The sequence below is a fragment of the Megalobrama amblycephala genome, linkage group LG1 (genome assembly GCF_018812025.1).
Source record: "Megalobrama amblycephala isolate DHTTF-2021 linkage group LG1, ASM1881202v1, whole genome shotgun sequence".
In the NCBI taxonomy this organism is placed as follows: domain Eukaryota; kingdom Metazoa; phylum Chordata; class Actinopteri; order Cypriniformes; family Xenocyprididae; genus Megalobrama; species Megalobrama amblycephala.
The window spans coordinates 30,580,648-30,597,189 of NC_063044.1; the positions used below are offsets into that span (position 1 = coordinate 30,580,648).

The window sequence follows — 16,542 nt, forward strand, 5'->3', positions numbered from 1 at the left end:
TAATGACGTCACTAAAACAGTTTTTTGACTAACCTCCGCCCACAGGAATACACAAGAGTTGCGTTTGTAGAGTGTGTTTGTCGCCATGTCGTCGAAACGCTGTTATTTTCATCCCGCAGTCCAATCACCGGGTCTGATTCCGGCTCAAATTGATAGGGTAAAATTAAAGACATGTTTACAATAACACTGAGCGCGTGCATCTCCACGTTATGGTAAGAGGCGTGACCTTTCCGGGCAAGATGCGTTAAACTCTATGGTTAAACTGCTGTCAAATCACAACACAGGAACCGCTGGCACAATCAGAACTCGTTGCGTATTTCTGAAGGAGGGACTTCATAGAACAAGGAAGTCATCAGCCCGTTTTTATGACAGCGGTATACAGATAAGTAAATTATGTGAAAAATACTGTTTTTTTTACACGCGAAACATGAACGCATGTTATATTGCACACTATAAACACAATCAAAGCTTCAAAAAACCACGAAAAACGGGACCTTTAACTCTCTGAGGTTGCAGGTTTTTTTTCACATTGCAGCAAAACAGACTTAAAATACGCTGTCATTTTTTGTCATAGAGACATAAGTAATATATCAACTGAAACTATAGAATATCTTCTATTTGTATACACTCAAGAGTAAAAACAAAATGTTGTGCTTTTTGTAAAATAAAGAAAACTAACATGATGCGTGATTTCTCCTCTCTCTCTGAACGAAGTCCAATCTGATAGTTCTCAGAAAATGAACTGTAACTTAGTGAATACTAATCACAGAAAAATTACACTTATGTCTAAAAAAACGTTAAGATGTCAGGTTTTAAATCATGTAAGTCAAATCGAAAACAAACCTTCTGTGTTTATGTAATCTGTATGAAAAGAGAGCCATGTCAGAAGTCCGTGATTCAGCTCATTATCTGCTAATGCGGCCACGCCCACGGAGCCAGCGCTATTCAGACACAAATTCTGAGGCAATACATGCATTCATCATCTCAATCGTGTATTTATTGTCTTGAAAAGTGTTTATCTGGATGTAAAAGTCATGGTTAGCGAGCTCTAGAAGACATGCAGTTAGTTCCTGTTTTCTTTTCTTCTATAGATGAATTTTAGATGAGTTTTTGTTTCTTTAGCGCCCTCCGGCTGCAGTATGAATTGGAAACTCCATTCATGGAATAGCCTCTTCTTCTTTTAGATGAATTTGTGGACTAAAAATGCACAGAGAGCGCCCTCCGACTTCAAGGATGAATTGAAAACACCAGCGCTCATAGTAATGACAATGAATATTAAATAAATATAACTCCTCTGTATAGAAAATTGACATAAGCATATGAGAATCCAATATTTCTCCAAATGTGCATGCTTTTAAACTAAAAGCCTATATTCAGACTCTTTGCATCACAGAAATACATTATATTTTAAAGTATAATATAAAACCATTACTTTATATTGTAATATTTTTCTGTATGTTTCATATATCATGATGAGCTTGAGACATCACAGAAGGTTTTTTTCACAGCCTACCTGACTGAAATGCCTCATTAATATGCAAGTCATTTCAGCTCATTACTATCCAATTCTTTTGTCTTCACAGGTGAGAATGAGCCATTATTCAGTGGTGATTCACGCCTCCTCGCATACTGTGTTTCTTGGCAAAAAGTGTCTTACAAAAACTAAATCAATATATTGTTTTATATGAAGGAGTAGGCAACATAATTTTTACATAATTTTGAAGCAAAAACTCTAGTTTACAACCTCCAGTACCCTAAAGTATTGTAAACACAGATTTAATATACTTTTTTTGGCCTTATTTCAGTGACTTAAGTTTTTTGTTTTTTCAGTAACCACGCATAAATGTTATTCCTTCAAAAACACAAACATGCACATACATGTTCCTCACATATTATTGTAGCCTAGTTTGTGCTGAATACAGTGTAATGACACTTTTGTCATTAATATGTTTATGAAAAACTGAAAAAAGCACAAATGTCAGGGCATGTCAAAACTTCTCCAGGCCCCAAATCAGCCTCAGACTCCAGAGGGTTAATGTACTAAAAACATATTTAAATCAGTTCATGTGAGTACAGTGGTTCAATATTAATATTATAAAGCCACGAGAATATTTTTGGTGCACCAAAAAAACAAAATAACGACTTACTTAGTGATGGCCGATTTCAAAACACTGCTTCAGGAAGCATCGGAGCGTAATGAATCAGTGTGTCGAATCAGTGGTTCGGAACGCCAAAGTCACGTGATTTCAGCAGTTTGGCAGTTTGACACGCAATCCGAATCATGATTCGACACAGAAGTTTCATAACGCTCCGAAGCTTCCTGAAACAGTGTTTTGAAATCGGCCATCACTATATAAGTCGTTATTTTGTTTTTTTGCCGCACCAAAAATATTCTCGTGGCTTTATAATATTAATATTGAACCACTGTACTCACATGAACTGATTTAAATATGTTTTTAGTACATTAATGGATCTTGAGAGAGGAAATGTCATTGCTGGCTATGCAGGCCTCACTGAGTTCAACAAAAATATCTTAATTTGTGTTCCGAAGATTAACGAATGTCTTACAGGTGTGGAACGACATGAGGGTGATTAATAAATGACAGAATTTTCATTTTTGGGTGAACTAACCCTTTAATAAACCATCGATTTGTTATATCGGCCTTTTTCCTGCTACAGCCGATGGTTGTAAATTGAGCAAAAATCGGCCGATAAATATTGGCAGCCGATACATTGGTGCATCCCTAGTTTTAAGTCAATTTGCTTCTCCAGTAAATGTATCTTGATTTAAGAATGTTTAGATCTTTGTACTGGAAAACAAGACAGAAATACTCAAACTCATGTTTACTTTGCAGTGCAGAAAATTTCAGAGAATGTGATTTAAGTTAAGAAGAGTCTTAAGAGTCTTCTTAACTTCTTCAAATGTGTGTGTGTGTGTGTGTTTGTGAGAGTGTATGTGTGAGTGTATTTGTGTACTAGATCATCAGTGACAGGGAGTAAAGTGAGGTCATTTTGGCCGTTCTTCAGTCTCTGAGATCCTTTTAAAGGCCTGTTTGAGGGTCAGACTTGGTTTTAGGGATCAGGTGATAATTGGGTAAAGGGTAGAGTAAGAAGCTGTGTCAATGAATGTCCTCACAACGTACAAGTGTGTGTGTGTGTGTGTGTGTGTGTGTGTGTAAGTTAATCTGAGTATTAATAATGTAGACTATCTTGCCTCTCAATGAGCACATCAGTTATGTCCGTCTTTCTGAAAAGAGATCTGCTGTTGTTCATTAGAAGGCTGTAACCATCTACATTACACACACACACACACACACACACACACACACACAGCTATGCAAATAAGCACATACATAGACGTATAATGGATTTATATATTAGATAAACACGTGCACAATTATACTGTGACGTTCAGTATGGGCTGGATTGATAACATACATACTGTACCTTTAATGCATTAATGCAGTGTAAATGCATACATGTAAATTTCCAGAAGCCTCTGTGTCACCTGTGTTTGTGTACATAGAAATGTTTTACATAAATTAATGTTTTATGTTTTGACCTATAAATAATCTTGTCATGTATATTTTTCAGTTTGGCCATAAGAGGTTTGTGTAATTCATGCACTGTTTTCTGTTCTCTGTTGATTCCTTTATATACATTGTTTTATTTTTCTCTGATTGTTTAGTGGACAGGACTTGAAAGTGCTGATATTAGAACAAAAACACAAATAAAACTGCTATTTGACTTAAAATGGGAACTGTTGTTAGCAGGTCTTAACATACTGCTCAAATAAACATGATCATCTGACTTTAATCAAAGGACTTGATGTGATATATGAAGTGTACATCATCTTTCTGACTCCTCTGTTCTGTTCATGAGATTTAACCTGGTTTAAAGTTATTCTGGCACTGAGAAACTTTAATAGAGAGTGAACTGTACGCCATAAAAACGTATAATGAAAAGAAAATGATTTAGACCCCTTTATTGTATCACGTCCGGCCCACCAATCCCTCCCATTTCAGTACTTCAGTTCAGGGGTCCGGGGCCACGAGGGAATGACGGTGTCTGTGGAAATACTTAGAGAAAACTGTGTAAAAAATAAATAAATAAATAAATAAATACATTGATTAAAACGAAAATAAATAAAAATAAATACATAAATACAATTTAATTTAAATAATTAAATAATAAATTATTAGTTAGATTTAAATATATTGATTAAAATAAATATATTTATTTTTATTTAAATTAAAAAAATAAATTAATAAATACTTCAGATTAAAGTAAATGGATTAACATAAATAAATACAATTTGATTGTAATAAAATAAATAACTACATAAAAACATTTCATATAGAGAAATAAAAAATAAATGTGATATAACTAAACAAATAAAACTTGGTTTAAATAAAAAGTACAAATGTAAAAATAACTAAATTAAAATAAATTAAATTATTGAAAGTATTAAAATAAAAAATGTTAAAATTTGATTAAATAAGTTTATTTAAAATAAATCTCACTTATATCCAACAGTATTTCAGCAAGTAGACAAAAACGCAATGATGTACTGTAATAGAAATGAAATATTTTACACATTTATAATATTAATTTGCCATCAGTATTTCTGTGCCTGTTTCAGCGCCTCCTAACGTCATATATCACATATCTAATCTGGTCTCTTTCAATAATAGAAATAAAAGAAAATAAATAAATGATAAACGAGCATAGGTATGAATTAATATCAAAACAGTACAGATGTTTATTATTATTATGCATTAATCTTCAGATGATCACCGCAGTTGCAGTTCCGATCGTGTCCACCAGATGGCAGCAGATCCTCAGAGAAACTGAACAATCTGTTGTTAATCTCTAAACCAGTTTATAAAGTTACACACTAATTTACGCTTTCATTTTAGTGCGGTAACAGATTCACTGAACGTTTTTACTGTTAAATATCGCGTGCAGCGAGTTTTGAGTATTTATAAAAGGTTTTATCTACACGGACACTCCATTTTTAGTGTATAAATGTGAATGTGCAGATTGGATTAAACGGTCGATTAAGTATAAAGTGACTCATAATGGCACAACGAGTAAACTATTTGCCCCTAGTGTGAACTTTAAAGTAAAAACTTACGTTTGTTTTGCTGCTGAAATAAGTAAAGCTGCTCCCTCACCGCATCATTCCCGCCTTTCCGCCTCCCGTCGCCATGGAGACGGAATCCTGCGTCACGTGACAGTTTCAGGCTGTTTTCGTTTGCTGAAGTTTCCTCAGATCTTCAGAGATTCTGCGATGTTTTCATGAGCAAAGAGTTTCGGGTGAGTTTCTTTCTGTCATTTTTTAGGAAAACAACATCCTCCAGTGGTCTAAAATATTATATTAACGATATTATTACTATTTTCAGAGCGAATAAATCATAATAATCACTTAATCAGCGAATATTTCGGCTACTCTTTCTGACAGAAACTGAGGATGAAGTTGTTTTGATTTGTTTGTTCAGCACAGATGTTTGCATTTTTAATATCTCTGCTTTAAAACTTGATAATAATGATGTTGAGAAATGATTTAAATCACTGTGGTTATAATAATCTGTCAAATTACAATAATATATTAGTTGATGTTAGTTAACTAATACATTACAGCATTTATTAATCTTTGTTAACGTTAGTTAATAAAAATATATTCAGATACAACTTTAGATGTATTAGTAAATGTTGAAATTACACCAAGTAAGATTAATAAATACTTTAGATGTATTTTTCACTCTTAACTAATGTTTACAAATGAAACCTTATTATAAAGTGTAAATATATAAAGTATTTGGACACCTTTACAAAAAAAGACATTTATTCAAGTATGCTATTATTAGTATACTTCTTTAAACTAAAAATAAGTACAACTTTTTATGTACTTCTTATATAGGCTACTTAAAATTACACTTAAGTATACTTGACTTATACTGACAGAAAACAGTATATTGTGGCCAATACTTGTACTTAATAATTTGATCGAGATATACTTAAAAATATAATTAAGTATTCTAAGTATACTTGTCTCATAGTTGTGTTTACTTGTTTTATTGAGTAGCCTATTGTTATATTTTCCACATAATTTTACATAAACTTAAATGTTTTGGCATCCAATACAATAGATTTGTTGATATTGCATTATAAAGAAAACCTATAAGTATGCTTGTAGTGTACTTCAAAGTGTACTTTCATAAAATAAAAAAAAATGTCCTAAAAGTATTTAACTAGTAATAAATTATCAGTATATAAGTTCACTAGTTGCAGAAAAAAACAACAACAAAAAAAAACAGTTGTAAACTAGTTGTGTACTAAAGTTTACTACACTTAAAGTGTACTTAAAAGTATATTTTTATACTTTAACAAGTGGGCCGTTTTTGTCCCAACTATTATCTTGCAAGTATACTATTAATACATTGATATTAGTACTTACTACATAAAGTATACTTGAAAATATACTTGATAAAAGGAATTTGAAGTATACTTGATTTTTGTAAGGGCACCTATAAATGTCTGAACAATATTTTACATAAAATACTATTTTTGAATAAAATACTATACTATATTATATATTGTGGCCAATACTTGTACTTAATCTTTTGATCGAAATATACTTAAAAGTATTATAAATAAAAGTATTCTAAGTATACTTGTCTCGTAGTTGTGTTTATTTTTTTATTTCGTAGCCTATTGAATATAGTTTCTTATAAACTTACATATTTCGGCATCCAGTACTATATTGTTTGAAAATATTGCATTATAAAGAAAACTTATAAGTATACTTGTAGTATAGTTTAAGTACAAACAAAAAACATAGTTTTAAACTAGTTGTGTACTAAAGTTTACTACTGTTACACTTAAAGTGTACTTAAAACTATATTTTTATACTTTAACAAGTGGGCCATTTTTGTCCCAACTATTATTGAAATAGTACACTTACAAGTATACTATTAATACGTTGATATTAGTACTTACTACATAAAGTATACTTGAAAATATACTTGATAAAAGGAACTTGAAGTATACTTGATTTTGTAAGGGCACCTATAAATGTCTGAACAATATTTTGCATAAAATACTATACTATATTATATATTGTGGCCAATACTTGTACTTAATCTTTTGATCGAAATATACTTAAAAGTATTATAAATAAAAGTATTCTAAGTATACTTGTCTTGTAGTTGTGTTTATTTTTTTATTGAGTAGCCTATTGAATATATTTTCTTATAAACTTACATATTTTGGCATCCAATACTATATTGTTTGAAAATATTGCATTATAAAGAAAACTTATAAGTATACTTGTAGTATAGTTTAAGTACAAACAAAATTAGTTGTGTACTCAAAGTTTACTACTATTACACTTAAATTGTACTTAAAAGTATACTTTATACACTAACAAGTGGGCCATTCTAGTTTAGTAGTATTGAATAATACACTTACAAATATACTACTATTTGTACTTACTACATAAAGTATACTTAAAAATAAACTTGAACTTTACTTTAGAATACTTATTGAAATGAACTTGAAGTACACTTGTTTCTTGTAAAGGCACTTATAAATGTCAGAACAATATTTTGCACTCACCTTTTTCTCAAATGTTTTGTTGTCAGAGTGTGTTTGTACATCTTTTACAATAAATGATTTAATATTTTGTTAATGAAGTGACATTCAGAATTTTTTTTTAAGTAGGTTTTCAAATACTGAAATGATTCTCTGCTCACAGTCAGAGTTTGAACCCTATATTTATGGAGCGTTTGATTATTGATTTGGTCAGGATGGTCAGGAAAGGCGGCGCTGTGCGGCGTTCATCGAAGCATGGCTCTCACATCTCCGCTCTCAAGCGTCTCTCTCTGCTGGATCCGGCCACTGCAGAACCTCCTCCGCTCCAGACCGATCCGTCCGCTCCAGACGAGAGTACCACCTGCCCGGACCAGGTGTACCTGCACGCCGCTGCCATCTTTCAGAGCACACACCTGGAGAAACCCGCCGCTCAGAGGCTCATCAGCTACGGCAGCAGGTCAGAGGTCAGCGTGCCTGCGGTCAGAGCCGAGGCGTCACAACGATTAGCGTTCCAGCTCGCCTTCAACACGCTCAAATGTAAGTGCAAAACATGTTTCCCATAGTAATGAAGAGAAATTTCTCAAGTTGCGGCAACAAAAAGCAGATTCATCCCAAAACTGTTAGCCACACTGAGAAAAAAGTTTTCTCAGCACAAATATCTAAACATTCTTAAATCAAGATACATTTTCTGGAGAAGAGAAATGACTGAAGATATTAAGTCTGAAAAATGTATTAAAATTAGTATTTTCTGCCAATGGGCTCATAAAAATATTTAAAGGGAAAAACAAGAATATTTTTCTGACCCCATTAGCAGATATTGAGCAGAAATTGAACTCTATTTATTTTTGACCCATTTTCATTAAACATGATTTTCTCCTTGAGAATTTGATTGGATTATGAAAAGTGTTTCTAGATGAAGGTGGTTAAAAATAAGAGGGATTGATGATGTTTGTTGTTGAAAATGAAAAACATTGTAAAATACTATACAATACTGTGACCATAAGTTAACTATATTAGTTAATGAACAATACGTCTACAGTATTAATGGTAATTTCAACATTTATTAATACATTATTAAAATCAAAAGTTGTATCTGTGAATATCTGTTAATGCACTTTGTTTTAAAAAGCTATTCTTCATGAAAAGCAACTTTTCACATTTTTATGAGGTTTTTAATCGATGGTATTTACTTCTATAGAAGCCATCAGCCTGCATTATTTCAGCTTATTTTTAAAATAATCACACTTAACAGCAGAATTTGTGGCGAAAAACTACATTACCCATGATGCTCTACAGAAAATTCCACCAATCAGTGTCGCCACAATCGTAACATGCCAAAAGACGTATCTCGTAATGACATAATCGAGTCGGTCTCCCTACTCTCTCAATATATACATAACTCTCATGATATATATATAAATGCTTATTTTGCATTAAACTTAAAATATGTTGTTTCTATATATATATATAAAATCAGTATTTTTAAATGAATAGTTTTATATTTCTCTATCGTTTTTAATTTGATTATGCTGTTCGTAATGCTTCATGGGATTGTAGTTCTTTCCCTCACTAAATCTGTTTAGTTCACAGTCTTATACCTTTGTATTTTAGTCTGATTTTCAAATACTTTTTTGCTTCAAATCAAAGTCTGGTGTCGTGATTCTCCTCGTAGGCGAGATTCATGGCTTATAATGCTTTAACAAAGACATTTTTGAAATGTAGTGAAGTGTATTGTTGTTACCACTACTTTTTTCTTTAGAATAACCGTTGAATCATTCACACTAAGAACAGGAATGTATATTTGGAAAGCAAACATTGTGATTTTTAATTTCACATTGACTCCATCATATTAAGTGTTTATTCCCATTTATGACGGCGTGGGCGTCTCTGGCAGTGTGCAGGTAATAGGAGCATGACTTCTGAAGCATAATTTAGTCCTGCGTGATGGTCAGTATCGCTGTCCTTTTAGCAGAATAATTAATGTGCCGGAGCTCCAGAGGGACGTCTGCTTTATTGAGCGCGCTGCACATCGCTGTGGAAGAAAGTGTGCTAAACGACAGCTAACTAATGAGCCACTTTGTGCCCAAGAGACTAAGACAGAGTCGGTACGACACAACATGTACTACATTCAGTACCGTGTGACGATCAGCATCGAGCTAATGTGTCATAATTAAAGCTACACTACGTCTGCATGTCTTTACTCAAATACACTGTGATGAAGCTCTAATAGTGATTTATACTGTAGAGCTGTCAGGACTGACTTTAGAGGAAATTGTACATCCGAGACCATAAGCATGTCTTGAACATCTTGAACACCAAAGTTTGTTTTGTTTTTTTGCAGGGGTATGTTATTAGGTTATTGGTCTTTTTATTCAAACTAAATTAAATAATTAAATGAATAAAAGGGTTTTAATAAAAAAAGAAAGGTCTATTGTCTCAAGTAATTTGTAAATATGCTCACATTCACACTTAATCGTATGTCTAATATGAATACGCAAAACTTTTTTGTCTCATCACATTCAGTTATGATTTACCTGATTTGTAAATAATAGCATATTTTCAATTCAATTTGTTGAAATTTCATAAAAATATTGAGTAGTTTGCATCACTGGATATTACTGAACATTTCTATCATAAAAAAGTTGTCAAATATTACATATTTAGCTACTCGTCTTCTGTGAACAGTAAGGCCCGCCTTCTTTGATTTGATTGGCCATTTCAGTCATTTTGACATTGACGAGTGCTGGGCAATTTGGCCATTTCTTACTATTGTCTATGGTGGTTACGGCCCTGCATATGTCATTTTCATACAATGCAAAAACTGATGTTCTGAGGACGGGTTCATACAGAGCACGTTTTTCCATTGCACTGCGCTACTTTTCCATTGTTTTTCAATGTAAACGGCCTTTAACCATTGTGTCAAAGTCCCTTTAAGACAAGTCGTTTCACTCAGCGGCCATCTTAGAAATGCCTTTGAAACATCAAATTCTCCAAATCTGTCTGCCAAGCTTTAGATTAAATTTCATATTTGAAATCACCAATGAAATCTGACAACAACTGTCTCATAAATTCTGTTTCTAAACGCTCGAATCATGACAAAAAACTGTATTTTTCAGGCTGGATCAAGCTAATGCTCATGCGCTAAAGTGTGCGTCTCTTGTGTCTCATTTCGGAGGCGCGCGTCTGACTGTTTCTATAGGAACCGGAGCTTCTATTGGCCGCTGCAGTGACGTGATGTCGATTTACCAGTCGGCGATTGGCTCTTATTTAGAAGGCGGGACTTATTCCACCATATTGCACTTTCTCCCATTCAAAACAATACAAGTGACGCGTCTTGTGTTATACTTTAGTCTTTGCTTGCGTTTACGTCTTTTACAGCGTCTCACACACGACGCGGTGTATGGGCGCTCAAGAAATGTTCAACTTTAAAAAAAGGCACTTCTAGACCTTGATCTTTTTCTGTTTCACTGACCTGCATCTCACGTTTTTAACAGCGACAGCACGCTCTGTGTGAACCGGCCCTTATTCAGTAGGGTTAGGGTCTTGTTTTCCAGTAAAAATATCTAAACATTCTTAAATCAAGATACATTTACTTTAGAGGCAAAATGACTGAATATAGAGCCGAAGCACAATCAAAAAATATCGCAACATTTCGCCTTTCTTACATTATTGCAATATATCACATTATATCGTATCGGCAGATTCATGGCAATACACAGCCCTAAGGACTGAAGACAGAGCCGAAGCACAACCAAAACAATGTTCTTCCACAAGATGAATGCAGTTTTATTTTTAAAAAGTTACATAGTGCAGCTTTAATGTCGGCATGAAATTCACTTGATCTTGATCAATTTTCAAATGCAAGTTATAGATCATATTGTTAATAATTCATCCGTGCGTGTTTACATTTTTTTTATTTTTTATTTACCTGTTAACAGTTTTGGGGAAAGTTACTTTTAAAAGTAATGTGTTACAATTTTGTGTTACTCCCTGAAAAAGTAACTGATTGCATTACTTAGTTACTTTTTATGTAAAGTAATGCATTACGTTACTTTTGCCTTACTTCCTGGGCTGGGCTTGCTTGTTTGATTTTTAACAAAAAAATAAATAAAAGTTCTATTTTTGGCAAATGTAAAGGCCCTTTAATACCAGAAGTGAAATGAATGGTAAAAGAAAGTAACTTGCGTTACTTTTTTGAAAAAGTAACTCAGATATTTTGTTGTAAATCTAAAAGTAATGCATTACTTTACTAGTTACTTAAAAAAGTAATCTGATTATGTAACTTTTAATGTGTTACCCTCTGGTGATGTATGCATGATTGTCCAATCGTTTAGTGCGCTTAAACTCCTCCCCTCAAGCTCACACTCATCTGCATACACTTTTGAGAGCCACGCCCACATCTCAACATCCAGTCAACTCCTTGCACAGAAACAAGCCCCGCCCTACATTTTTTTCTTTTTCAGCGATCCTTTACACTCGGATGTACGTCGCGATACAGAATAAAGGATCTGTCGCTACTTCAGTTCATAGTGAGATTTGTATGTTGGTGTTGAGAAACACCTGAGAAGCAGGAGACTCACTTTCCATTTAATCTCTTTGCAGTGCAGGAGAAGCATTTGAGACGTTAATGAGATCTCATTCGTGACTTTTCTCTCCTGTGGGACCTTCTAAACATGTCAGAGACAGAATGATGATCGATGACTGTGTCAGCTGGGTCTGCTACCCACAATGCAACAGATCAATTCGACCAATCATCTGCTGTCTGAGCTGCTTGGAGGCGATACGGGCATCTGCCGGATGATGTGATGAGATTGGTGTCGGATCCGTCAGGAGCGAGGATTGATTTCTGTGTGTGTGTCAGTGAAGATCATGTAGAGCCGGTGGTCTGACAGCCGTTATCCATCCATCAGTGTCCGAATGTGGATATACACTAATCCTACATTTCCCAGAATGCCTTTCTGCTGTCGTTCGCAGGTTTGGCGGTTTATCAGTATTCATTAGGCAGAATTAGGAGTTAAGACATGATCACAGTTGTCTCACAGACGTCTCTGGGCCTTTACATGCACCTTAATTAGAGTCGGTAATGAGATGCAGGAGCTTGTAGACGAGCTGAATGTTAATTATAAACGCTTGTTGCGCCACGGTGAAGCGCTCAATAAATACAAACACATTCACTGAAGAATATACCATATTCTGATCCTGTATGACTGAGGGCCATTTTCACTGGAAGTATATAAATAAAATAATTATAGTTTTATTTTACAGTACAATTGAAATTAAATTGTTATTATTAATTGTAGAATAAAAGTATTGTTACTAATAAATAAGAAAGATATTTCTATTTAACTACCGTTATACTGTAAACAAATATTGTACAGTACAATTGTGAAATAAAATTATGAATAACTTTAAAATATATGAATTATCATCATTATTATTATTATTATTATTATTATTATTAAATAAAATATAAATAAATATATTGCTAATTTTATACTGTTATACTGTGATAATTATTATTGTTTTTGTTAATACAGTACAATTTTAGAGCAAAATTATTATTATTTTATTAAATAAAATATTAAGAAATATATTACAAGTGTAATATTGTTAAAAATATTATTTAAGAGTTCTAATAATAGTATTAAAATTATTTTACAGTAAAATTGTGAAATAAAATTATTATTAACTGTAAAAATATATGAATTATAATAATAATAATAATAATAATTATTATTATTATTATTAAATAAAATATTAGGAAATATTACTTTAATACTGTTGAACTGTAGTAATAATTATTATTTAATAATAATAATAATAATATAATAAAGTAAAATTATTATTATTATTATTATTATTATTATTAAATAAAATATTAAATATATTACGTATTTAATATATTAAGTGTAATAATATATTAAGTATAATATTAAGTGTAATATTTATATTTTAAATAATTAATTTTTAATAGTAATAATAATAATAATAATTTTATTTTACAGTACAATTGTGAAAATTATTAATTGTAAAATAAATGTATTATTATTATTATTATTACTAATAAATAAAAGATTAAGAAATTTATTATTTAACTAATGTTATACTGTGAAATAAAATTATTAATACTAAAACATTATTGTCATTATTATTATTATTGTTATTATTATTAAATAAAATTGTAAGAAATATATTACAATTGTAATACTGTTATATTGTAAATAAAAAATAATAATTATTATTAATAGTAAATAAAATATTAAGAAATATATTACTAATTAACTACTGTTATACGCTAAACAAATATTGTACTGTACAATTATAAAATTAAATTATTGTTAATGTGTAAAATATATTAATTAATATTATTATATTAAATAAAATATTGAGAAATATATAACTATTTTAATACTATTATACTGCAGTACTTGCATTTAATAATAAAAATTTTTTTACAGTTGTACTTATTAACTATAAATAATATTTTATTATTTAATACTCCATTTTTACAGTACAATAGTATTACAATACTAATCTATTATTTTATTTTATATTTTCATCTAATAATATTAATCATAAAATTTTTCTGTGAACTTTAATGCTGTTAGAGGTTCGATCACATCACTGTCAGCACTAGTGAAGATTGACTGATTTCATGTTAGGCTGAATAACACTGAAGAACTGCTCCAGTTTCAGTGTGAAAGTCGGACGCGATCAGAGCTGAGACTGAAGCCGGTGATATGGATGTGGCTGGTTTGGTTTGCGAGCGTGTTTCACATGAGGTCGATCACCTGGGAAAAGCTGCTTTAATCTGTCTTAACTCCACGCTGCACGATCAATACACACACACACAAACGTGACTCACATACACACGGCTCTCTGTGTGCCGGACACACACCATCAGGAGATCTTTAGAGAAATACTTTCACTTCTACATTTGCCCTCCCAGTGCTTTTTAAAATGTCTGTGCACTGGAGCGAGCCGGTTCAGCGTGACAGAAAGGCCGATCACAGCCTGCAAAAGTGTAAGAATCAAGTATACGAGGCGCTCAAAGATGCAGAACGATTTAATGTGAAATTCAATATGTGTAAAATGTGCTCTGTAGATCTGCTTCGATTCTCTCTCTCTCTCTCTCTCTCTCTCTCTCGTTGAGATCAAATCCATCAGATGCAAATGAAGCAGGCTGTGGGAATAAAGGGCAGAGACTTGATTGGTCAGGTGACCTCACTTATTGGCGACTGCAGATTATTCTCCCATGATTCCCCTGTGGCTTCATCAGTTTTCATCAGGCTTCCGAGTGCGGAGACACGTCCGGAGGAGATTGGAGCCGAATCTCGGGGTTTCTGGGATTGTTGCAGTTCACTGGAGGAGATAAAGGCTTGAACAGAAAGTCCACAGGGCTGATTGTGATTTTGTCCTTGAGCAGCACAACGGTTCCCCTGCCAGTGATACCACGGTAAATATCAGCCGGAGAGCATGTGACTCATGCAAACGGCCTGATTAAAACTCTGGGCCAGAATGAGACGTTCCTCAGGCCGGGTTGGTTGTCTTCTGGCAGATAGATGGGCGTGTTTTTGTGAACATGCGTACAGTGTGTTTCTCACATCGAAGAGATAAAGAAGAGAAATGGAGCTCCTTCCATTGTGTTCTCCCGTTCATTTCTCTTTCCTTTGTTTCGCTGTTCTTTTCTCTGCTGTCGTCCATCACTGGACTCTCTGGGCCGCAGGACTCCGCCCATAGGCATGGCATCATCAGTTGTGTTTCATGACCCCACCCAGAGCGATGACATCATTGATCCTGCAGCGATACGCTCAGGTTTTCAGTCAGACCCCTAAATATGATCGTAATCGCGCGAGGGACGCCCATACTAAAACATCCTAAGACATTTTTATAGTTTTGTGTATAAAGACCAAATTTATACTGTGAAAAATGTATATATATATATATATATATATATATATATATATATGTAAAATATTATTTGGAAAATATTTAGTTTCTATTAATTTACATTCTGCCTAGTCATTATAGTGCTGTATTTTATTTATTTATTTATTTATTTACCGCATTTATTTCAATCTACTTTCTTTTTTAATCAAATGTTTATTGTTTTAATCTAATTTTTGGTTATTTTTTATTTTAATGTAATATTTATTTATTTATTTATTTATTTATTTATTTATTTATTACTTATGTGTTTATTTACCCACTTATTTGTTATTTTTTTTATTTGTTTATGTACTCATTTATTTTAATTATTTAGTTATTATTTAATTTTTAATATAATGTTTGTTTATTTATTTTATTATATTTTCTAATTCTCATTCTAATTTTTGAATTAGTTATTTTTTATTTATTTTAATCCTTTATTTATTATTTGTTTATTTGCTCATTTACTTATTTAATTTAATCAATTTTAATTTATTTATTTTTAAATCTAATTTTTGATTATTTGTTTACTCGCTCATTTATTTTAATAAATTATTGTTTAATTATTTTTAATATAATGTTTATTTATTTTATTCTATTTTATATAAAAACGTTTATTTTTTATTCTATTTCTGATTCTCATTCTAATTTTTGATTAGTTATTTTTTATGTATTTTAATCATTTATTTATTACTTATTTATTTGTTTATTTATTTACCCATTTACTCATTCAATGAATTTTTATTTATTCATTTTTAAATCTATTTTTTAATTTTTTATTTATTTTAATCTAATTTATTTGCTTATTTATTTTTATCTGATTATTTGTTTGTTTGTTTTAATCTAAGGTTTATTCATAAATTCTTTTTATATAATTATTAATTTATTTTTCTATTATTCATTTTTACATTTTTTGTAAAATAACTCAAATATATTAATTATTATTATTATTATTATTATTATTATTAAATTAAATATTAATTTTTTAATAATAATAATAATTTTATTTTACAGTAC

At 31.7% G+C, this 16,542-nt stretch overlaps 1 protein-coding gene across 2 annotated transcripts in view; it reads left to right on the plus strand.

Annotated features, from left to right (window-relative positions):
• Positions 1 to 5,193: 5,193 nt before the first annotated feature.
• Positions 5,194 to 16,542, plus strand: part of LOC125267452 (putative methyltransferase NSUN7) — a 37,929-nt gene continuing 26,580 nt past the window's right edge. For both annotated transcript variants that reach the window (XM_048189120.1, XM_048189110.1), the window contains exons 1-2: positions 5,194 to 5,319; positions 7,811 to 8,133. In XM_048189120.1, coding sequence (XP_048045077.1) covers positions 7,812 to 8,133 — 322 coding nt within the window. In that variant the 5' untranslated portion in view covers positions 5,194 to 5,319; position 7,811. The remainder of the gene's footprint in view (positions 5,320 to 7,810; positions 8,134 to 16,542) is intronic.